The sequence below is a fragment of the Sarcophilus harrisii genome, chromosome 1 (assembly GCF_902635505.1).
Source record: "Sarcophilus harrisii chromosome 1, mSarHar1.11, whole genome shotgun sequence".
Taxonomy (NCBI): domain Eukaryota; kingdom Metazoa; phylum Chordata; class Mammalia; order Dasyuromorphia; family Dasyuridae; genus Sarcophilus; species Sarcophilus harrisii.
The window spans coordinates 127,156,667-127,182,196 of NC_045426.1; the positions used below are offsets into that span (position 1 = coordinate 127,156,667).

General features: G+C 36.1%; 1 protein-coding gene across 2 annotated transcripts in view; it reads right to left on the minus strand.

Moving 5' to 3' along the window:
* The window catches only part of RANBP3L (RAN binding protein 3 like), a 60,223-nt gene extending 37,755 nt beyond the window's left edge, over positions 1–22,468 (minus strand). Inside the window, exons 1-4 of one of the 2 annotated variants that reach the window (XM_031964179.1) lie at positions 22,344–22,468; positions 21,831–22,047; positions 1,151–1,209; positions 486–522 (exon numbers count right to left, since the gene is read on the minus strand). In XM_031964179.1, coding sequence (XP_031820039.1) covers positions 486–522; positions 1,151–1,209; positions 21,831–21,963 — 229 coding nt within the window. In that variant the 5' untranslated portion in view covers positions 21,964–22,047; positions 22,344–22,468. The remainder of the gene's footprint in view (positions 1–485; positions 523–1,150; positions 1,210–21,830; positions 22,048–22,343) is intronic. The other variant, XM_031964180.1, reaches the window with a different exon arrangement.
* Positions 22,469–25,530: the final 3,062 nt, after the last annotated feature.

The following is a 25,530-nucleotide window of genomic DNA, read 5'->3' on the forward strand; positions in this document are numbered from 1 at the left end:
CAATGCTGTGGATTAGATACTAAGCATCATTTGTTTTATAAACATTGTTCAATAGTGCTGTTACTCTATCATGCCAAAGAGATTCTTTAGGTATAACTTTAAATAGTGTAATACTGTTGGCAACAGCCAGCATATTAAAAACCACAGGCTTATCAATGATAGCTGTAGAAGGTTCATTATGAAACGGTCTCAGGTTCATCAAAAAAATGTCATGATGAACCCGACAAGGAAAGGAAACAGACATGTCTGCAGGTACTGCATTAACAAGGCAGTATGGAAGTAGCATTATAAAGTTGTCAGGATCTCATATCTGCCACCTTTTCATGTACAAATGCATAGGAAAAAGAATGTGATATCATCTTTAAACACAAATGACAGCGCCATAAATAGGTAATGATTCATTATTAAAATGATAGAAATGCACCAATATATTCTATTTTCTCTATACTGAGATTGTTTTAGAAGTTCAGAATGTAACTTATTACCATGTTCTACTTTGTCAATAGTGTCTTCAGCTGGTCTCTGCAAAGAAACAAAGATGCCTGTGAGATCTGGACTTTTGCTTTTTTTCTGTTTCAGATGTGAATCTTTTCACTACATAAGAGAATTCTCCAAAAAAAATGTACATTGAATTTAAAGTAAAATAAAGCATTAAGAAAATACAGTTCTTTGCTGTTTCTTCCTTTCTCATCACCCCTCCCTCCCATAAGTTACATGAGTGACAGGCTACAAGGTTAGGAGTTTGTGTGCAAACTGTGGATTAATTATCCAAAGGATTCCCTCATGGCCCTCCCCAAACAATAATCAAACAATAACAATTTTTAAAAATATTATTCCTTGTTAATAAAATGTTTCTCAAAGTAGATGATTTGAATATGATATTCAGAGAGATGATAACATTAAGTACTCTTTGAAATCACTGAGATGTATCTAAGGATCTTTTATGTCAGTTTAAAAGAGAATACTGAAGAGATGAAGAACAGGTCTGAAAGTAAGCAGTATCTCTTAGAAAGAATTTCTTAGGCATATTTCTTTGGTAGGGAAATAGACCAGCAGAAAGGGAGGGTAGAAGTTGAAAGGGAGGAAAAAGATGGTAAAAGGAATGGAAAGGAAGAATAAAGAGAAGGAAAATATTTTATCAAGAGTTTACCTTAAAAGCCTGATTTCTGTTTTCAAAAACAAATATTGGCTGAGCAATAAATTTTTTTTCTGGAAAAGAAAAAGAATATTTGAAATCCTTTTAAAATTAAATTAAAATTCTTTTTAACAACCAAAAACATTTAAAGAAATATTTGCATATAAGTCTTTCTAACTTCTCCCCCTCCAAAAACACCTCCAGAATTGTGGAATGTTAGAGCAGAAGAGGAAAACTAAGGTTCAGAAAGTTACAATGACTTGCCTTAATTGTCATCTGTTTGATTAATGACTGCATCAGCAATGGAATCCAAATGTTTGCTCCCTGTTTTGCTAATGATCATGAAGTGACTTGTGTAACCAAGTCACGTAGGACCTTTCAGCCTCCATTTCCACAAGTGTAGAAGAGGCTACTAATAATATTTGCACTACACTCCTCACAGGGTGGTTAAAGGACCTAAGTGGGGTAAAATGTTTTGATTTCCTCAAGCAATTTTTATGTAAAATGCTATGAAAACAGGATTTATTATTATTCCTTCATATTTTTATTGATAAGGTAACATGTTGTGTAGGTCTCAAACCTTCCCTACATCCCACTGCCCTTTAGTTTATAATACTGGTTTTTTTTTTTTGTTTGTTTGATTGTTTTTATATATTAGACATAGTTTCCCTTCATGTATTATTTAGAAAGCCACTCCCAATCAAACTTAGTCATTCCTAGGAGAACTAATAGGAATTTCATTTGCGTGTATCTGGAAAATGTGAACCCCAGGGGCTGGCTGGGGTTTCAGGAGATTTGCAAAAGCTGAGGGTGTGTTCATGATCCCATCCTCCAGCCAGGCAGGAAAAAGGAGGGATCTGGAGAAGGAGAGAGTGCATGCCCAAACTGGAGTTAAAGCAAGAGCCCAGAGTCTTCTAGTTCCAGCCTGGAGGCACTCGTTTGGCATAATCCCAGGGCCTTGGGCAAGGCAGCCCTGCTTCAGCTACCCAGCAAGGGGGAAAGACAATCAGTCACCCCATTCTCCTGGACTGGATGGAACCAGGCAGGTCCAGCCTCAGGCAGAACTGCTCAAGATGAGGTGTCAGCTGAAGTGGAACTGAGTGACAACTCCAGCAGAGGTGCCCTTGTTGCCAAATGGGTCACCTCTAATTGCTGCCAAGACTGGAATAATCTGCCCTGGCTATAGACTTGGCATTTTCTCCTCCCTCCATTCCCTCCCCATAATTTCTCATTTCTCTGCCTCTCATCCTAGACTCTTTGCCTTTGTTTCTCTTCTTCCTTCAATCTTCCTTTCCTTGGTGCCCCATCTTTTCTTCCAGCATAGATTTAGAGATATAAGGGGAAAAGGTTATCCAGGCCTTCCTTTTCATTTTACAGATTAGAGAAACTGAATCCCAGAGAAAGAAAGCAATTTACTGAAGACTGCCTACGTAGTAAAATGGCCCAGTTTGAATTCAAGCCTTAGTCCACTGGTTCTAAATATTGTACTGGGTCCCCTTCAACCTTCCAGTGCAAGGGCTCTTGGTGGGGAGTGTCTCTAAGTTGGTTTTTTAAAATTTCATAACTGTCAATATAAGTGGTTTTCTTTCTAGACCTAGGTCTTTTATTTGCTGTATTTACAAACATTAATCTGAAGAGTTCAGACGGCTAAAGGGGTCCATAAGACAGAAAAAAATTAAGAAGCTCTGGTATATTTAATACTCTTTCCCCTTTTCTTTAGCCAGTAGAAAACTAAGAACTGTGACTTGAGAATGTTTTGGTGGGGAGTGGGGCAGAGCATTATAGTCCCTCAAGATTTTTTCCCCTTTCTTCTCCTATCTTTCATTTTCTTGTTTTTAGCTCTATTTTCCTTTCTTGTCTTACTCTATTTCTATCTTTCTTTCTCACAACTGTATGTTGTTTTTCTTTGCAAATATCAACAAGCTTTCAACCTGGTGTGCTAGTGTTTTTAGAAGCTTGCACCTTAATGTTTGGACATCACTGTTTTGGGGGGAGGTAAATTTTAGAGAGAAGATAGTGAGGATCATACTTAGTCCTACCAAGTGGTTTCTTAACTTTGATAGCCTAGACTAGTTTGGAAGCATAAAGGATGTTCCAAAATGGTCAGAGTTGATGAGAAATTAATAAATTCTTCAAACAGATCAGATATCATGATGGGTGTTAATATGGAATGAAGTCAAGGACCACAAGGAAAACTTCAGAAGAATTGTCTAATTATAATATAAGAAATATTGATTTTTAAAGCAAACATTATGATTTTTACCTAAGGCTATTGATTTCCTCTTTCATGTAACAAATCATTTTACCTTTCAGTGTTATATTTAAAATCTAATTTATAATTGTGTTTGGGATTTTTTTGAGAGCAAGAAGAAGCTTATTGAACATAGAACAGCTTGAGGATCTTTAAATACTAGAAACAGAGCTCATCTTACATTTCTCTAAAGTAACTATAATATTTATTTCCAGCAAAAACCTAGTCTGAGAGGAGGATTATGTCAAGTGAATTGGTCATAGCTCCACAATCAGCTGATAGGGATTTAGAACATAAATCTTTTTGTCTGCATACTTGAGTGTATGTACACATGCTGAGTGAAATTATTATTTTGAGCCAATAGATGATTCACATAGAGTCTCTGGCATTTTAACATCAGGCAACACATTAAGGGAGTTCTAGTATCAGATGTTCTCACTAGCACAGTGAAACTATGGAAGAGTTCATTATTTCAGAGACAAAGGGATAAGCCACTTCTGGATTGTTGCCAGTAAAAGAAGGGAACACTTATTAAGGGCTATTCATAGCCCCAGAAACTATAATCTTTAATTTAGTTTACATGTTGCACACCAATTCTCATCATTATCTGAAATATTTAGTAGTCTTTAGAGTGATCAAAAGATATCAATTCAGAAGTAAAGTTGGTTTATTTCTCATCCTCCCTGCCCCCTTCTATTAATATATAAATTGTAGCATGGGAAAGCTGATACATAGGGCTGAACTCTATGGGGAAGACACTGGGCTTCTTGTAAGACATGATGTCAGGTAATAGATGTGCTTAGCTCCCCAGTTAGGGGCATGTGCAAATTTCATAACTGATTCTGCTCCGTTATCCACTTGTTAAGACAATAAACTACTGTCTTATTGGGATATTAGCAAAAGGCACTAGTTAACTAGGATTTTCCTCTCAGTTGGTCTCTTTCCCACCTAGTTCCAGGATGGTTGAGTGAGGCAACTGTGTAAGGAGAGAGGCTCTGCCTTCTCATCTATGGCTGACATGTACCCCATAAAAGAGGTCTCTACTCTTTCCCTCTTTGTATTTGTTCAATCTTGTTTTACATGAAGTAGATTGGAGATGGCTATGACTTTATGAGCTACCAAAGCTTCTATCTGGAAGCTAGAGCCTCAAGTAACTTGCTTGACCTAGCCCCCAAATGGCACAAAGGTAGACTTATTCATGCCTTGGCCATGTAACATTTGGAAGTGAACTTGAGGGTGGAGATGTCAAATGCAATGTAGAAACTATATTAACTCTGAGCTCACTTTCCCCAGGGACTAAGGCAGTATAGAGGAGAGTATGCTACTAGGTAGTGGAAGGAAAATATGTATACTTCTTTTCTTGCCTTATCTTCAAAATATATAGTCTTTTGTGAAATCTAATTGATGTGAATTGATTAAAAAGAACTATTTCTAATAACTGGTGGGTAACAGTGGGGAAAAATACATCACAAAGGAAGAAAGCAACTCCTAACTCTTCAAGGGCACTCCACAATTACCACAGAGAGGTAAAACTGGAGGTATAAGACCTGAGTACTACTAGGAATGATGTGTCAAATTGTGACACATCCAGACATATTATATCTTCCACATTAGGAATTGTATCAGTCCCTTCTCAACCTAAAAGCTATATGTTAATAAAGAAATGGGGTGCGTGAGGGAAAGAATGTGAGAAATAAAAAAGCTTAAATATTTTCTTCTGAATTGATTTCTTTTGATAACTCCAAAAGCTCACTAAATATTTTCAGTAAGTGATGAGAGTTGGTATTCTTACAGGCTTACTTACAAGCTAAATTAAAAAATTTTAAAGTCTAATTGTGTCCAAATGTGAACGATAAAAATTCCAGATGTACATGCAGAATTTTAAAATATCCATTCAGATCAGTTCAGCAAATTAATATTAAGTACTTAGGCTAAGCAGAGCATTGTCATATACATACCTACACACACACACACACATACACACACACATCTGCGCCTCTCTCTCTCTCTCTCTCTCTCTCTCTCTCTCTCTCTCTATATATATATATATATATATATATAAATACAAATGTGTGTATATACGCATTTATGTGCAAAATTTTGGCATGATAGTATCATAGGCTTAGAACTATAGAAGAGCTCAAAAGTCATCTAACCTATCCCCCTCATTTTATGGAGAGAGGCTAAGTGATTTATTCACAGTCACACAGCAAGTGTCCAAGTAAAGATTCTCACCCAAATCTTTTTGACTAACATCGAGTTTTCTATCTACTATTCTATGTGACTTTCTAGTCTCTTTCCTCAGTCTTACTTCTCTCCTCATTTCCTCTTCTTTGCTTCCTGCATAGAATCATAGAATTGAGCTAAGAGGAAGGTTATCTAGTCCAAAGTCATTTTGCTGATTAAGAAACTGAAATGCAGAAGATGAAGGGGAAATACACAAGGTTATACATGTAATAGATGGCGGAGCCTAGAATGGAGAATATTAAGGAAGTTACAGTCCCTAAAGATTTGGTCTCCTTTCTTTCCCTTTTCTTTTAGTAACACTTAGTATTTATATAGCATTCAAAATTTGCAAAATACTTTATGTAATTATCTCAATTAAGCCCCACAACAGCCCAGGTAATTCAGGTTCAAGCTTCTAGCTTTTAAGTCCTGCATTTTGGTCAATATTTCCTAGCATATTTATCTCATTAAGCTCTGAGAAGTTAAGTGGTCACACAGGGAAAAGGAGAGACTATACTCATTCTAGGTCTTCTTACTCCAAAATTAGGGCTCCTTTTACTACACTACTCTCTCCCCTATACATTATTTGTGTAAGTCTGAAAAGAAAATTCTTCTTCTTGATAGGAAAGTCTAACCTAATATTTATGTCTAGCCAAGAAGACAAAAATCAGGAATTTAACTTACTGCAGTAGCATCAAAGATATTTGCAGGCCACAGCAAAAAATGGGTGTGGCCATGGTCATTGGCTAAGAACTGCAACTGGGCTAAACTGAGTTTGAACTTGTGAAAATCTGTCCGTGGGGATCCTCAAATCCCACTTTTTTCAAGAAATCTTTTTAGGATCATTCCAGTCTGATAGCCCTAAATTGAACCTTCAGTTATTTTCTGTCTTCTATTCCCAATTGCTTGAATGTTAATGTAACTCCCTGAGGCAAACATCCTTTCTCTTTCCCCACAGAATCAATGTGGTGAGCATAGAGGAAATGTTCAATAATTACTTATTCATTGATTGACTGAACTATTTATAGCAGGATCATGGTGGTAATGAGAACTAGATGAAACAAGAAGAGATAATAAAATGACCTAGATATTCTGAGGATTTGTTCTAAAAGAGAATAAGTGAGATTTACAAAAGCTTGGGAGATCTTAAGGGGAGAGTGAAGTATGAGACATCTTATCTGGTAAGAATCTCCTATAATCCATTTTACTTATTCCCTAGAATTCGTGTGTTTTGGCCAAATTAACAGTGCCACAAGGAATAATAATTGCATAGTCATGTGGTAGGGGAAAGAAAAGACATTAAAGCCAGAGGGCCTCATAAAGAAAAGGAGCAGAACTGAAGGAACAGTAGAAAGTATAGCAGTAGGAGAAGCATATCTCCCCAATGAAGTGGTGGGAAGACAGAGCCTGATTTTGGTCTATGAGCGAACCAATGGCTTTGCTGTTCAAGTGAGCAGGGAATCTACTCTCTTCACTTAATTTTGAAATTAAGGAAACAGAAGATATGAGGATTATGCTTTCCTAAAGGATCTTGTGTTCTTGGTTTCCTTTAATTTTATGACTTTAGCTTAAAAAACAAAATAAAACAATGAGTCCATATAAATCTCATTCTCTCCCTTTGTCTGGCTGTCTGTGTCTGTCTCTGTCCATCTGTCTCCCTCTATCTCTCCGTGTATCTGTCAGTCTCTCTGTGTGTCTGTCAATCTGTGTCTCAGTGTGAGTGTCTTTCTGTGTCTCTTTCTTGGTCTGTCTGTCTGCTTCTCTGGGTTTGACTGTCTGCATCTCTGTGTTTGTCTGTGTCTATGTCTGTTTCTCTATGTGTATCTGTCTGCCTTTGTGTGTGTGTGTGTCTCTCTGTGCCTCTCTTTGTGTCTGTCTATGTCTCTATGTCTGTCTCTGTGATTGTCTGCATGTCTGTCTCTGTGCTTGTCTGTCTGTCTGAATCTGTCTCTGTGTGTATATGGGTGTGTGTGTGTGTGTGTGTGTGTATGTGTGTGTCTCCCCACAAATGTCTTGCAATCTCTTCCAAAATGATTTATTCCTTAGAATCTGGAAAGTTTCCTCCTCAGGCAAACTGAAAGAAATGTACTAGTTTATATAAAAAAACATTTCATGAGCTTGGAATATGAAGCTGGAAAATATGAATCTATAAACGTCTATTTTATTTGAAGAATTTCTACAGTAAAAATAATAATAGTAAAAGTCTTGGTGTTCTCTGCTTGGGGATAAGGGATCATGGAATCAGCATCATGCTTTTTTTTTTTTCAGCACAGTGTCAAACATATTAAAAATCTGGACAAAATTCCTTACAGTCTTTTCAAGAAATGAAAAAGGAGGGCAATGAAAATCTTCATGTCAAATTTTCAAACATATTTCCAGAAAGAACACATAGTAGTTAGTACTTGGCAGTAGGAAGGTGGGGTGGGAATGGAGGGTGGAGCAGGGAGGGAAGGGAAAAAGCCTCTCTATACTGAGTTCATGAAGTAACCACAAGCATAAGGTATTCTCCATCTCAAATTCATAACCATATATGGAGGAGCTATGGAAATGTACAAATAAGAAGCATAAATTACAAATTAGCGACCAGCCTATAAAATATTTCCACATAGAAATAGTTCACAGTAATTCCCACAGAGTAATATTCTTTAAGGTGACACGACACTCTTAGTTATGTTTTTATGCAAGTCTACCTTAAAGACATCATTCTTAAAAGGCTCCACATAACCAGGAGTCCAGTAGTAAATAGGCCATTTGTTAAGGGAAATGTACAGGGGTAGTTTCCAAGATTATAATGCATCTTTAGATCCAGGAGCTAGGGACATGTGGGAACTATTCCAGTGAGCTGGGAGGAACATGCTATGTTATTTTCCTGCCTCAGATGTACTCTTGAGTGTACTATTTAATTTAACAAACATTTGTTAAGCATCTACCATGTACAACATGATTAACAGTATGGAAGACTATCCTTGGAATGGAGGCCAAATCCTTCCTCTGATATCTACTGACCATATAGACCTCTCTGTATAACCTCTCAGCACTGACACGTACATTTCTCAGACTTTACATTGCATAAAAGTGCCCTGTCTGCACGGATAGAAGAGATACCCTCACCAAAAACTCCCTACAGCTATGAAGTCTTAGGTATGGGCCAAACACACAGGACACAAAATGAAAAATAAAAAGCCTCTCCCTTTAAGAGACTTTGAACTTAATAGAATAATATAATGTACACATTAAAAGAGTGAAAGGTAAAATGTGTTAGGGAAAAAGAGAAATACCCCAAAAATTCGATAAGGAAATTTAGGAAATAAGACCTTTCAGAAGAAGTCAGGAGAGAGATTACAGGAGAGAACACCTAAACTGAGTCTTAAAAGAAGGGAAGAATTATAGCTAGCAGGGATTAGGAAGGAGGGCCTAACAGTCATGGGAGATAACCTGGGCGATGGTGGGAGAATTCAGGTTAAGATCTGGAACAACTAGTAGTTCAGTTTTAATTGGAATATGGAGTAATGAAGTAGTATGTAATAAGGTTGGAAAGGTTCCTCTTGGAACCTCTAGTTCCTCCAAGCATAGCTAAAGTGCCTTCTCTTACCAAAGGGCTTCCCTGATTCTCCCAGTTGTCAGTCCTAGTCCTAGCCCCAATCCATCCCCTCTAACTATCCCATATCTCTCTTCTTTTTCATGGCTAAAACTCCTTAAAGCTCTCTACAATCAGTGATTCTATTTCCTTTTTTTTTTTTTTTTCATTTTGCTCTTACTTCTATAATTTAGCTCCTAATTTCATCATTCAAATAGAACAGCTCTAAGACTACCCAAGCTCTATTAAATGCCAGATCTAATGAACTTCTCATATTCTTTGATCTCTTTTAGGTCTATAGTAGAAGAGATTTCTCTTCTTGCTTCCCTTTTTCTCTAGGTTTTGGTGAGACTGCTTTCTTCTCACGTATCTGTCTGGTCACTTCTTCCCAATCTCCTTTTTGATTCTCCAGCCAAATTGCCTCTACTTGGGGCATCTCCCAAGACTTTATTTTTGGCCCTCTTCTTTCCTTGTTCTACAATATTTCACTTGGTTATTTCATTAGATTCCATGGATTTAATTACCATCTCTATGCTGATGTTTTTTCAGGTTTGCTTATTCTGTCCTATCTCTTTCTTAATCTCCATTCTCCCATCTTCAATCATTGATCAAACATTTCAAACTGGATGTCTCAGAGACATATTAAATTAACTATGTCTAAAACTGAGCTCATTATTTTTTCTCCTAATTTCCTCCCCCACTTAATTTATTGTTACTATCAGGAATACTGTCAATCTACCTACCACAACCTAGGTTATTCCTCAACTCCTCACTCTCTCTCACTTACCTACCATGTTGAATCAGTTGTCAAATTCTGCTGTTTCTACGTTAGTAGCATCTCTAGTATATACCCCTTTCTTATGATATTTGATGGAAGTCCTCATCACTCCCAGCCCGAACTATTGCAATACTTTGCTAGTCGGTCTCAATTCTCTGCCCACTCCAATCCATCCTCCATTCAGCTATCAGAATGATTTAATACACATTTCTGGCCACTTTACACCTCATTCTACCCCCAACCCTCACCTCTGCCCAAACACACACATTCAATAAAATCCCTATTATTACCAGGATCAAAAATAAAATCCTGTTTGGTTTTTAAAGACTTAACCTAATCTGCCCCCGCCTACCTTTCCAATTTTCTCATACTTTACTTTCTCCAAATACTCTATTATTCCTTGACACTGTTCTTCTTGTTGTTCCTCACACAAGACACTCAATTTTCCAACTCTGTGTTGTTTTATTTTACTGGATATCTCTGTAATGTTCTTCTTCACCTCTGTTTTCTGTCTTCCTTCAAATATCAATTAAAATTCATTTGAAAGTCAAGACATCATCCTCCTGATGTCAATGGTCCTCTTTGAGAACAAAGAACAACAAAATCCTACCTTTTGAAAGAAATTTTTCTCAGTCCCTCTTAACATACTAGTGTCTTCTGAGATTATCTCCAACTTATCCTGTATCTATATTGCTTGTACGTGGTTGTTTGCATACTGTCTCCCCCATTACATTATATTTTGACTCCTTGAGAGTAGGAGATATTTTTGTCCTTCTTTGTATTCCCCCAAATATAGCACTGTGCATGGCACATAGTAAGCTCTTAATAAATACTTGTTAACTTGATTAACAACTTTTTTGAAGTAATATATTATATATTTATAGATGCTCATACCCCATTATCAAATGAAATGACATATATAAATTGCTTTGTAAATCTTAAATCTGTATGCAAATATGATTTATTGTTTGTTATATCAGCTTCGCATTACTTATACTGTCAATCATCAAAACAAATATTTTATCTCTCTGTAGGTCTTCTATAGGATTTTATATCATTAACACCAGATAGACACTGAAATGTATCCATTTTTTCCTATTTCAGAGCCTTTGAGAAAAAGCTGATTGAGCTATTATCACAAAATCTAATTTGTTTTCCCTTTGCACAGGTCTACCTGTCTGCAAATATTGCATCATTTCATCCATCTACCCTTCTTTTGCAGCTTCTATTAGATTTTTCATATTCTGACTTTGCAGAGGCTTTCTCAGAGTGTATCCACTGGGCAAACTGTGAGGAATCTCAGTGATTTAACATCCTGACACTTTGATATTTTAGTTTTAAAATGTAAGTATATACCTCAGCCTTTCAGAAGAATGTATTGTTCTTTCAAGAGTCATTATTTTTCCTGATGTCCATGTGTTAGTTTGTCTAGAAACTGAAAATATTTTGAATATAGTTAGGAATATTTGACTACCTGAAGATATTGACTGAGTAATCCTTCAAGATGCTACTGATGCAGCAGAACTCCAGAAGGTGGAGAACATCTAGATCAGGAATGCTTCAAAGAAATATTTGTGTTTTCTTTATCAGAGCCCTTATTTAAAATGTCTGCCTACTGCCAGGGACTGTCCTAAGCACTAGCTATAAAAAAGTAAAAAATAATTTAAAATGCTTCTTTTTAATAAGAAATATAGTTTTTTAATTAGTTTCTCTTTTCCTTCCAAGTCTCAAAATTTTCAATTAGTTCTTACTTTTCTCTACCCTCAAGCTTTTGAATAGGTAGGTGCAACATGGTCTTCATTTCCCACTTCTTTTGCGATAAATGAATGGTACTCCCAATGAATGAATTCTCTCAAGCCAAGGAACTTGCTACCTGTGTGATTCTGAGCAAGTAACTTCTGAGTTACTTGCTCACCTCTATGGGCCTCAGTTTCCTGTACTATAAAACTAAGGAATTCAAATAGATGACCTTTAACGTCCTTTCTAGCTCTAAACTCAGGGTTTAGAGCTGTGCTTAAATCTGTGCTTCTGTGAACTGGTTTTTGGAAATTTTAAATTTATATATATATTTTCAATATAATTCGTTTCTTTTATAACCTTATTTTTATTTTATGCACTTAAAAATACTTATTCTTAGAAGGGATCCCTAGATTTCTCCGACTTCCAAAGGGTCCACACACAAAGAAATGTTAAGAAAACTTGGTCTAAATTTATGATCATGTCTACATAGAAGGAAGCAAACTAGACTAGAAAATAACTGGATGAAATTCATATCAAAGAAGATGCTCAGTTCTCCCTAGAGTAAAAAAAAATCTATCTTGCTCCATTTGAAAGTATAACTCATTCTTTGGGATCAGGAACTGAAATGATATGATACTGCAGATATTTCCCAAGTCTTCCAACCTTATTTTTTTAAGAAATAATTTGAGAAAAGAATAACTTCTAAATGTATATGCATATATATTTATGTGTGTTTGTATACATACATATAAACTTAGTTTAAATATTTTATTCATAATTCCAAAAATATCTAAATATCTAAAAATATCAAACTCTATTCCAATTTTCCAAGGATCATTTTTATTTTTTGGAAAGGAAGCAGAACTCTTGGGAAAACAAAGTATTTCTTCCCCTTGGCACACCCCACCCCCAATTCTTTTTCTTCCTCTATGTCTTTACTTCACTTAAAAAAATAAACTAACTACAAAGTAAGAAGGCTGATCCAAATAAGCTCACACAGGTGTTAAAGTGTTAAATAACAGAGTTGAGATTTAGTCTCAGGGTCTGTACATTCAAATCTTGCACTGTTTCAGGAGGCTAATAATTCATGGAAGAAGTGGAGCCAAAATGGTGGAGGAAAGACAGGGATTCAGCTGAACTCTCCCCCAAACTCTTCCTAAATACTTTTAAATAATGGCTAAACAAATTCTAGAGTGGCAGAACCCAGAAAAATATAGACTAATAATTCAAGGATCTGAGATTTCATCAGTGCAAGTGCTCCTTGTACAAGCACAGACTACAAACTCTTCATTATTTAATAAGCAATCTTTAGTGAAAACTTCACCTCTCTCTGACCAAACTGAAGAGAACCCTATCTAAACTTAGGCTGGCCAAGGGACAACAGACACCGAGTTGACATTACTAGGAATGCCTTTCCATTCTGGGAAAGACTTCAGAGAGCTTAAGACTTCACAGAGCTTATGTACCACTAGCTTTATTTTAGTGATTCCTGGGTCAATGCCATATCCCCATGAGACGTCTGTTTGGGATTTAGGTGGAGTTTATGATATGACTGAAGAAAGTTTTATGCCATTGCTGAACTCAAATTTATGAATCTAATACTTAACATCTATAAAGGGATTGAGAGACAATTTGTTATAATGCAAAATTAATTCCAAAGTTAGGAAGAGCTGGATTCTAATCCTGCTATTGACACATACTAGTTGAATGATTCCAGGGAAATCACAACTTCAGTAACCCAGGTAACTCTAAGACTATAAATTGTAAAGGAGGCACCAATTTACACTGGTAAAAATTTTCCTCATTAGAAGTTTCCTATACCAATGAAATCATACATCCAGGAAAAAACCAGGTAGGGTGGAGATTGCTTATCGAAGTAGAAAAAATTTAAGGTGTGTAATCTGACAGAATGCTATTTTATTCACATATTTCCAGATGTATAGCCTGGAGTTTCTTTTCTCTACAAGAGCTTTTGAATCAGATATTCTTAATCTTGTGTGTGTGTGTATGTATGTGTGTTGTCTTAGACTCCCTTTTTTGTCAGACAAAACCTATAGATTATCTCAGAATCATGTTTTTAAGTGCATAACACAAAAATTCATAGGAGTACAGAGGGAACCAATTATATTGAAATACATCTCAGAATCATGTTTTTAAGGGAATAACACAAAAATTCATGGAAGTACAGAGGAAACCAATTATATTGAAATAAAATTATCCATCTATCTATAAAACCAGGAACTTCACAGATTCCATGTCAAAAATTCCTTTATATAAATACTTCCGTGTTTCTTGACTCCATCAAAATTCTTACTCTCAGGATCTGCATTCAGACAAATGAGAACTTTTTTTTTTTTTTTACAATAGTAACTTTGTTTACAACTCATTTGTTTTCCTTTAATAGCAAAAATACAAGAATATTTCAACTAACACATTCCTTGGCAATGAAAGTTCCTTTATGACAAAATTAGCTATGTTATTAAACAAAGTTTTCATCAATCATATGAAGATGAGTTGGCAACCACTGTGTGGCTCAACCACAACATTCCTATTGAGATGCAGCAAAAATATCTCCCTATGATTTCTATTTAAACTGTTGGTGGCTTACAGTCACATACAGGTAAAATAATGGAAGGAGGGAAGATTAGCTATTTCTGCGATCTTCTAAATCATAGCCTCTCTTTCCCCTTTTCTTCCTAAATCATCTCTCTTCCCAAGTGCATTTTATGAGCTCAATGACCTGTTATTTTCTAACAAAATTGTCCCCATCCTCAAAACAGGAAAGGTTTTGACTTCAATCACTGACACTGGTAATATAGGGGGGTTAGAGGTCTTTCCCTGCTAGGTGGCCTTCTATTCCTCTGGGTAGATAGAGGGTGGGTTGACCCAGATAGGACTTTTGCTTGGGGTTGAGTGAGGAACCTAGATCCTGCCAAAATTTCCTTCTTTTTCCAGGATCTAATGCTCTCCCTGTTCTTACCACAGGAATCTCTCGACTCTCGGTTCCTGGTTCCTATTAAGAGGTAAGGACCCTTCCTTCCTAATTTAAGTAACAAGCATTTATTAGGCACCTACTATGTGCCAAGTATTGCACTAAGCTCTCCTCTCCCCCCCCAAAAATATCACAACAGTAACAATAACAAAACCAGTTCTTGTTCTCAAGGAATTAATAGACAAATAGGAGAAATGGTATGCAAACAATTACATTGAAGGTGTGTGTATTTAGCCGGCTCTTGAAGCAAGTGAGGAGGCAAAAGATGAAGAGAAAATGTAACAGGCAAGGGAGGCATCCAGTGAAAGAAAATGCCCATAAAACTCCAAACTCCAATCTTATTCTTCCCTTCTATTAATTTTTTTGTGTCATAGATCCCTCTGCTCATCTGGGAAAGCCTTGTGAAACTCTTCTTGTAATAATGGATTTAAATATATACACACATATATATGTATATATTTATGATGGAAATTGATTATATTAAAAGTACAATTATCAAAATGTAAAAAAATTAAATTCATAGACAGCAGGTTAACAATCATTGATCTCTCTCAAGATACCAAGATGTATATTTTGTGTTTTTCAGCATACTATACACCATTTTTGTTAGTATTTAATGAGCTTTTCATAATCTTCTATCCCTCCTCCTTCTGATGGCTTGAAAGGACTATTAAGTAATTTAAGTGTCTCAATAGGGAAGTTTCTAACAAAGAAATATTTTATTGAAACACATTCATATATTTCTGACTTTGTTTGGATATAGTGTTAGATTTAATGATAACTTTCATGAAATAACAACTCAGGTGTAAAACTTCATTTGTTGAAATGTTGATTAAAATTGCACGTATAATTGTTAATGATTTACAGTAATAGTTGACACATAAACTAGAAATCCCTGTCTCCCCCTCTCCGTGCAACTAATCCAAAGAGAATCATAATTTTAAAAACTCTTATCTACTCATGGTTTTGTATGCTCTTCTGTCCTTTGTTACAAAAAATCCAACCACCATAGATCATTCTCCCTTCTGAAGCCACAGTCAGCTCTGTGATAATTTCAATGAGCTGCTATTTTTTTGCATTCCATCTCTACTTCTCTAACAGGAATAGATTTCTTTAATTAAGGTAATGCTGCTGACTCAGAATCAGCAGATTCAATATTTCAATTCCAGTAGTGATAGTAGAAATATAAAAGTCCAATCCCTTTTGAGATTACAGATATGCATTTGCAAGGTATCTGGCAATGGTTAGGCATGTAGCCCATAGCTGTGAGGAAGATCAAGGCCACTATCCTACATGGGTGATAAATCCATGACTTTTACTTTACAGTATGACCACAATTGAATCACAGATAAAGTGCTGTAATGATCAAATATGCATTTTGCAAATGAGGAAATTGAGAACTGGGAGATGTTATAACTTGCCCAACATCATGCAAGTCATAAGCACACAACAAATGAAATTAAGATAGTCATTAACCTTATTTCTACTTAAAGATTTTACTTCATAATCCCCGACATTAAAAAAAAAAAAATTGATCATCTTTTCAGGTGGTTATCTACAGAGGTGGAGATTTTCTGATCCAAATCATTTGCAAAGGCAATCAGAAGTCATGAGCTAAAACCTAGGTACTACCATCTCCCATTGCCCGAGTTCTATAGTTGATAATTTTGTATAGCTTGCAAATAATGCTGTAAATATCCTAATAGCTTTTGTTAGAAAAAAGGTCCCTCAAAAGCAGCTACACTCAAAAAAAGGACACTGGGAAATGAATGTAAACTGCTTGCATTTTTGTTTTTCTTCCCGGATTATTTATACCTTCTGAATACAATTCTCCCTGTGCAACAAGAGAACTGTTCTGTTCTGCATACATATACTATAACCTATTTAATATGTATAGGACTGCTTGCCATCTGGGGGAGGGGGTGGAAGGAGGGAGGGGCAAAATCGGAACAGAAGTGAGTGCAAGGAATAATGTTGTAAAAAATTACCCTGGCATGGGTTCTGTCAATAAAAAGTTATTTTAAAAAACCTAAAAAAAAGAAAAAGAAAAGAAAAGAAAAGAAAAAAAGGTCACCTACCTCTGATTTAAAGGATATTGCAACCAATTAATAAACATTTATTAGAGGCATCCTATATGCAAGGCCTTAGGAACCTACATTCTATAGGGGAAGAAAAATAGAATAGATATAAAGTAGCTTTGTGAGAGAAGCATTAACTAGTGGTGATCATGTAATAAGAAAGGGTATATGTAGAAGGATCAGACATCCAAATGTTCTGCTGCATATTCTAATACTTCAATTTTAGAATCTACAATGAGGCATAAGAATACTACAATGTCCTTTGAAAGTGGTTAGGTTATGAGAACATACTTTAAGAATTACAAACCATATAAAAATTTGGGTAAGCTTCATATAAAAACATGTTTTTCTTGTCCAAAACCTCTTGGATTCGAATGCTGCTCTTGGATTAATCTTTCTGCTTTTCCTAGTACTTCAGTGCTTTAGCTGTTTTAAATGAATTTCACTCATGTGGCCAGTCATATTTCTTCCCCAAATCACTAAAACCTTGTGGAAAAATATTAAAGAAATAGCAGTCTCTGTTTTTGAGACAGTAAAAATATATTTTGTGTTGTATCGCTTAAATTCTAAATGAATTTAACAGCAAAATGGGCACACACCAAGGTTTCAGCCTCCTAATTTATTTATATTCATAATGTAAGAGTCTAGTTTAGAATCTGTCAAAACCTGAACATGACCGAAACCAGAGGCTAGAAAAGGAATGCATGGAAAGCCAGAGAGAATAACATTGATTGGGAATAGAATGGTCTTTCTTTGTTCCACATTTGTCTTAGTACTTGATGTCAAATTTCTCAAGAGGCAGCATTATACAATGGGAAGCCGGATTTGTCAGAGAAACAAAGTTCAGAACCAGTTCTGCTACTTATTATGTGTACCAGTTTTGGCAAATCGCTTACCCTCTTTGAACCTCAGTTTCCTCAAATAAAAATGAGGAGGCTGTACCCCAACTTCTTAAACTGTGGATCATGACCTATATGGGTTTTATAACTAATGTGGGAGTCACAAAATTATGATTTATTATTAGCAAATGTTTGATTTGTATAACTATTTTAAATACCTATATGCCCAGAGTCACATAAAAATTCCTCAGGTGAAAAGGGGTCAAAAGTAGAAAAAGTCTGCTCTAGACAATCTCTGTGGTCAACAATCAGGGTGGGAAAGCTTTTTGGAACAGAAGGAAAGTTTGGCTATGTTTCCCTGTGGGAACCATCTGAATATAGTGGATTTAGAGCTGAAGTTGGACCACCAAAGAGAATTAAGTGGGAATTCCCATATTTCTGTGATTTGCTTCTGAATATGTTTAAAACAATCATGGCACTAGTGAGAAGAACCAAGTGTTCAGAACTTGGTAGGGATAGGAGATTGACTTTATTTTTACAAGGTCTACAGCTAGAGTCATGGGACCTATGGAAGGACAGCCAGAGAATATGTTAACACCTGCAGAAAAGTACTTGTAAGAAACTGAAAATCAGCAATAGGGAGCTGAATGATTATTTTATATGATTTCTATCTCTATGGCATGCCCCCCCCAAATTAAAACACTTATTAAGCATCTATTGTCTATTAAGCATAAGGCATTGTTCTAGGAATTCAAAGACAAAAACAATCTTTTCAAGAGGCTTATATTCTGGGGGGAGAGGTATGAGGTGGAATGAGTAGCGAAGGATGAAGTCATGAAGGTTGTACAAACTGTGATATGGTGGAAAATGCTAGATTTGGAGTCAAAAGACTCATCTAGATTTGAATCCCCAAACTGTTTGATTCTTGTGAGAATTTCAGTTTCCTCAATAAAGTGGAGGGATTGAATTAGATGATCCCTAAAAAAAAATTAACTATAAATCTATGATCTATGTTACACAACCAAACAGCCCAAAAACATGTGTGAGGGAATAGAGAAGTGTACCCATGCCAGTTATCTAAAGCAAATTGCCACACTGGATGGAATGGCAAGGAAAAATACATACATACATACATATGTGTGTGTGTGTGTGTGTGTGTGTGTGTATGTATTTGGTTCTTCCAGACATGTTCTCTGAGAAGTGAAGGTCAATGAAATTATAGCCTTTAGGCTAGCTAAGGGAGAGAAATTTAATTAGGGCAGGTCAGACACCATTTCCTCCAAAATATGTCAGCATTATCAGGTACTAATGACTGGACATTCCATAGGGACCTGCTGAACTTTGCAGATTAGCAACCTAAAAGTCCAGCATTAAGGAAAAACCAAATCTGTGGTAAGGAATGGTCCCCTATGAACTTTAGGTCAAGGACTGGAATGCAGCTTATCAACATAATAAATGGTTTACTCAATGTCACTGGCCTTTCCAGACATCCAAGAGATAACCACCCCTTATGGTTGCTCTACAAAACATTCTTGAATTCTGAGTGATGTTTTTCCTCCCATTTGTTTATTTTGGTCTACCTAAGAATTTGAAGGATTATGGTTTAAAAGGGCAGGTATTCTGAAGCTCATTTGCAGAAGTCCTTGGTTATTGGTGGTTGTCACAAGGCTCTAGTAAAGACCACAGAAAAGAGAACACATTTCTTCCAAATGATTGAGTCTTGGGGATATTTTGAGATGTGGGTCACCATAAGTTTGGCTCTAGGTTATAATGGTTGGGGCTGGCATTGGGTTTAGGAGTGGTCACTCCAAAAGTAAATTTACCCTACAAGAGGAGGTTTTTACAGTGATAAGTTTTTCTTCCTGAAATTATAGTATATATCAGTACTTATGCTGATGTAGCAGGTTTAAAGTCTCTTTAATTTCCCGAAATAGTTGGGTCTGCTGATATTGTTGTGTTATATTTCCACTCTTATTTAATACTTATTAGATTAGCATACATAGTGAGAGTTGGTAATATTAAAAAAAAAAGAGTAACAGTTATAATTTTTATGGCATTTTTGAGATTTCTAAAGCACTTTACAATCTCATTTTAATCTGTACAATAATAATCTTGTGTAAATGCTATTACTATCCCCATTATACAGACAGGAAAACTGAGAGGGGAGTGACTTACCAGAGTCACACAGCTAATAGTTCAAAGTAGGTTTTGAAGCCAAGTCATTCTGATTTCAAATCCAATATATGTTATGTTACTTGGCTGCAAATCATGGTACTGGCTCTCTAGGCCCCTTGCCTATGAATAAGGCAAAGGGGTCTGATATGCATAACATAAGTAGCATAGATGTCAACATGTAGGTACCCTTTTGGTAATCTCAAACCTATTCTGTTCAATATTTGCCAAAAACTAAGGGATATGTCTATATGACACTCCTATCCCCATGCAAAGTGAAAAAAAAAAAAAAGTAACTCAGTAAAACAAAGAAGTAAAAAAAAGAAAGGAAGATAGAGAAAATGAAAGAAAACTTGTAATATAGCTAATATGTTTCCCATATACATTTACAGATAATACAAAATAATTAAGGGGAATTTAGAAATATTTGAAGTATACCCCTAATTTCTGGGAGATACATCCTCATAAAATGTTCGTTGGTACCCAGTTTTAAGCCCCTCTAATCTAACCCACCCTTCATGTAAGCTATTAGACTAATCATCCTTATGCAAAGTATAGATATGTCTTTTCATAGTTTAAAAAATTCAGGATTCTCCTATTGCTAATTTAGTCAAGTTCAGACTTCTTTGCCTGACAGCCAAATTCCTCCACCATTGGGAAACATCCTTTTCATTATTATATCATTCTATACCTGTCATGCACTCTATGCTTCAGTTAAATCATTTATCTTCTATTCTTTTCCACCTATGTCTTTTCTCAATTTATTCTCTATACCTATAAAGTGTTCTCTTTCCCCAACTCTTAACCTGTTTTGATATTACCCACACATTACTACCCAAACCAAATATTACCTCTTCCAGGAAGTCTTCTATCATCACCCAGACTATCATGGATTTCCCTCCTTAGATCTTACAAAGTATTAAGCTGCTCTGTAACACTCATATATATTGTTTTATATCACATATTAAATTATATCATATATTATTTTTATCATATATACATATGTAGCACATTTTTCTACTACAAGATAGGTTATGTAAGGGCAAGGATATTGCATTTTAGAACTTTTGTATGTCACCTAGTACCTAGCACAGAACTCTGCCCCTGGTAATTGCTTGACAAATATTTGTTGAATTGAATCTCTTCATTTTAGTCACTTTGTGCTGCAGTGGGATGAAGTATGGGATTTTGAGTCAGAAGATCTATGCTTGAAGACACAGGCTATGACCACTTTTATGTGAATTAGGTTATGAAGCTTTGGGGGATCAGTTTCCTCACTTGTAAAATGAGGGATTAGGACATTATAACCTCTAGGGTCTCATCTAGATCTAAGCCTATAATTTAACCTGTGATCTGTCATGAATGAGACAGCTCAACCAGGATATTCAGATGAGAATGGCCAAGATGGTGGGATCATTCACTGGTGTCCAGTGGACCTATAACATAGATTATATTGTACTTTTCTGTTTAAACTTACTCTTGGATCATAAAAAATTAGTTTAAAAAACCTTTTTTTTGTTTCTTTACATAATGAATAAATCAGGCAGCAAGCCTAAAGCTCAGATTATACTCTAAATAGTAGGATGTAGCTTCCAGTCACCAACTGACATGACATGCTGACATGAAGCTATTCTGAGCCAAATTAATCCCAATAGTCAAACTTGATTGCAGGAAATTTCTAGAATTATACAAACTATATTATCTCCCTGCCTCTCACCCCCCACCAAGATAACTGACATTGGTTGTCATTTTAAGTACAGAAATATCAATTTATTGAAAGACTTAAGAACAAAAATTGCCACTAGAAGGAGTTTGAGTTATTGATGATCTTCACTCATCCTCTTGAAAAGTGAGCATTTAATGCACATTAGTTCTTGATGCCCTACCGTTTTTCCCATTTTCATAGTTCAAAAATTAGCCATATTTAAAAGACAAGAGCTTCCTTTCCCTTTCCCCCAAATTCACTTTCTGCTGCCTGGGGATTGCCAGGGACTGGGAGGTCACCGCATAATCAATACTGGCATTATGTCTTCAAAACTTACCTTGGCAATAGCCTGTCTTTCTTTTCAAGTCACACTCACAGGAACTGCCCAACTGGGCGTTGTTGCTTTTTCCATGCAAAGCACAAGAAGTATTGGTGATTTGGCTCATGGTCTGAGGCATTTCCTGGGACATCTCCTTCCCTAGGATAGGCACCAATAAATAATCTGTTCTTCACCAGACGTAGACAGCCAAGACTGATAGTAACACACGGAGAACCTGCATATGTGGAAAATATTTATTCCTTCAGCAGAAAGTTTCCAAAGTTTTCCTAGTTGTTTTTTTTTTAATCAACCTCTATATATCTACCTATGAAAAACAAAACTTCACTTAAGAGACTCATTCTTTTAATCTAAAGTAAACCGGAGTGTTTTTTTCTGTAGTTTGAAACTCCCCCGAGAACTTGCTTTCCACCTGTACATGAAATCTGCCCTTTTTCTCTCGCTTTCTCCTGCTCCACTGGACATATACCTGAGAAAACTAAAGCAAATCGCTATGAAAAATACAACACTAACTTAAGCAAACAAATCGAAGTCCTAAGCAGCTAGAACCCGGAGACAGCTACTCTGAGCTCAGTCAAGCGATTTCTAAGCAAGGTCTGGAGTTGCCGGCTGTGACAGCAGAAGGGATCCAGTTTAACCGAGGCTAGAGGTGGGCGGGGCTCAAGTAGGGTGAGGGTGATTAACGCCCAGAGGCGGCCAATAAATGACCAAGTCCTGTGAAGAAGCTAGGACCAAAGCGGTCTCATCTGGGAAACTGCGTAGTCTTTTAATTGTAGAATTCTCAGACTTTTTCTGGGTAAGACAGAATGCTAGGAGATCAAATCAGTGATGTGTATCAGGAGTGCGAGTGTGTGGGTGAAAGCACTTTGTATAAAGACCCTCTCTAGCAGTTGCTGTTTTTTATCTTCCCCACTCCCACCCCGAGATTAACTATGCTCCTCAAACTTTCAATTTCGGAAACACCGTAGGAAGACCCCGCCGGGCTTCAGGAGAGGTCCCGCCAGGTCTCGTTCGCTATGGCTTGTTTTTCAAGTTTTCTAGTTTTAGTTCTGTCGTTAGAAAAGTAAACAGCCCCATCTTTGACCCTTTCCCCCAATTATGCGCACAAAGAAAGTATTTCCCTGGAGAGCAAAGCTTAGATTTTGGCTCCCTAAGTTTTTAAGTGCTCCCTAAATTTCTCTGGGTTCTTTTAAGTACTTTTTACCTTTAATTTCCCTGCTATCGCTTTCGCTGCCGATTGAAAACACAAATTCTCGAATGCAAGCCTCTAATCTACTTGGACATCACTTTCTGCATCTGCCAAATGAGAAAGTCGAACTGAGTAGCCTCGGGGGCCCTTCCAACTCTGGTTCCACAGATCTTATTTATTATCCTTTGACCACAAGGTAGAGGAGCTGCGCTTCAGATCTGGAGAGTACACACCAGTGCTGGAATAAATAACGGTTGGGACTCGGCGCCAAATGTTAAAAGCAGTAATGTAGTGAATCCTTCTTTTGTTGGGGAGAGGGGAGTGGGTGGTCAAGTCAAGAAGCATTTAAAAGTGCCTACAATGTGCCAGGCGCTGTGCGAAGAGCAGAAGGATTTTTGCTTTTTGACTGAGCCATATTTCTACGCACAGGTGGAAATTCTAGGTGGGTTTATTGTTGTTGTTTGTTTATTTTGCAGGCAAGTGCTCATGCCTCCCAGACTTTGCACAGATTGAGAGTCTGGAAATTTCTCCCTCTTCATTTTTTTTTTTTTTTTTTTTTTTTGGCCAGACCAAATTTATCTCTCCTTTTTAAAAATCTAGTTTAATCTTCAGGATGCCTTTCTTGACCTCTTCTCCATTTCCCCAGACGTAGTACTGGATTTTGTTGTCACCAAGCACTTTATTATTTTAAAAAGAAGGCTCTCCTACATATATTTTTATTTAACTTTTTATGCCACTCGTCACTTTCCAATCAACAGCTGTTCTCCCCCTCCCCCAATCTTTTTTTTTCTTTCTTGAGATGGGCTGGGGAGGGAAAGAGAGTTCAGACTTGCGATTTTTTCACGGTAAAAGATCTTAAGTGTGGGCACAATTTCCACTGAGGCAGACTCCCCCTCTCCCCCAATTAGTTCTAGTCTTTGACAATGGCATGGGAATACTTGGTCATGGTCACACAGCACCTACATTGTTAGACAGCACCTACATATAAATCCTCTATCCATTATATATATTATCTCTCAGAATTCTATTATAACTAAGAAAGAAAGTAAATCAAAACCTGCTGATCTAGAGATCCCATCTAACAATGCATTTAACATTTTGTCTACCATCTTTCTGCCGAGAGATCAATGCATTTCAAGGAAAACATAAATTTAGAGTTGACAACAATCTTTGAAGTCAACTAATTCAATCCTTTCATATCATAGAAGAGGAAACTGAGGCTCAGAGAAATTACATAATTTGCCCAAAGTCATACAGGTAATAAAAATGTTAGAATCAAGACTTCAAACATTTCCACTGTACTATACTTACATCATTTATCCTCTCAGATCAAGATTCCTCTATTGTATTCAATCTTATTTCTGATTTCTTTTAATGTTGTTTTATCAATATTATTGTAGACATTGTAAATTGGTTTGTTTTCTTCTGTATCAGTTCATATTAGTTTTCTCTTGTTTCTCTGAGTTCCTCCTTTTTCTGATTTTTTATAACAGAAAACTATTCCATTATATATATATATATATATATATATATATATATGTCTATCTATCTATTTTTCTATCTAAATAGTTCAATCATTCTCCAATCAATAGGCACTCATTTAGTTTTCAGTTTTGTACCATATTAATGCATTTGTGTAATACCGAATAACCTTCTGTAATTATGTTATTACCAAGTCCACTACTAGAGTGTAAGCTCCTTCAGGATAAGGACTATCTTATCTAAACTTTGTTTCTCCTTCAGGGCAAGGCAAAAGGCTCTATGCTAGAAGACATATTTGTTTATAAAAGTGTTGCTCTAGCACAGAACATTCTATTACTTGGCCTCTTTAGCTCATTTCTCTTAAGGAAAAATTTCTTTTTGGAATTAAAAAGGTGTGGGTAGAAATGGAGAACTTTAAGACTAATTCAGAAAATAGATTAATGAAAATTCTCACTGATTTTTTTTTCCTATTTTGACATGGGATGATTTCATTATTGTGAATAATTTCTGTGGTGAAATGTTCTCTAACATATAAAGAGAGATTAACAGCTGTCTGTAACTTGTAGAACTAGAGTTATCTCAGGGCATGGAGAGATTAAATGACTTGCCTATGATCACACAATAGTATATCAGTAAATGTTTTATATGTTATTTAATATTTCTGTACTCTGACTCAGTGTGAGAGCCCCTAAATGGCCAAAGATAGATGATTATAGCATGAAAAATAACTGAACTGATGAAAGGGAGTTAGTCACAGTATTTTCATGATGAATCTTATAATCATGGTACTAACTGGAGTTTTATTTCATGTCAATCAGTGTCATCTGTATTATTGCAAACCACAAATAATACACATTTTTCTTCCTATTGACAACTGTAAACATCAAGATGCTTTGAAGATATTAGTCAAACTAGGAAGCATATTAAATACATCAAAAACTCTAATCATTCCATGAGATTGTAAGATAAGCCTTGACAGGAAAGTTTTAGAATGTAGATTCTGTGAAGTTATATAGGCCTTTGAAAATT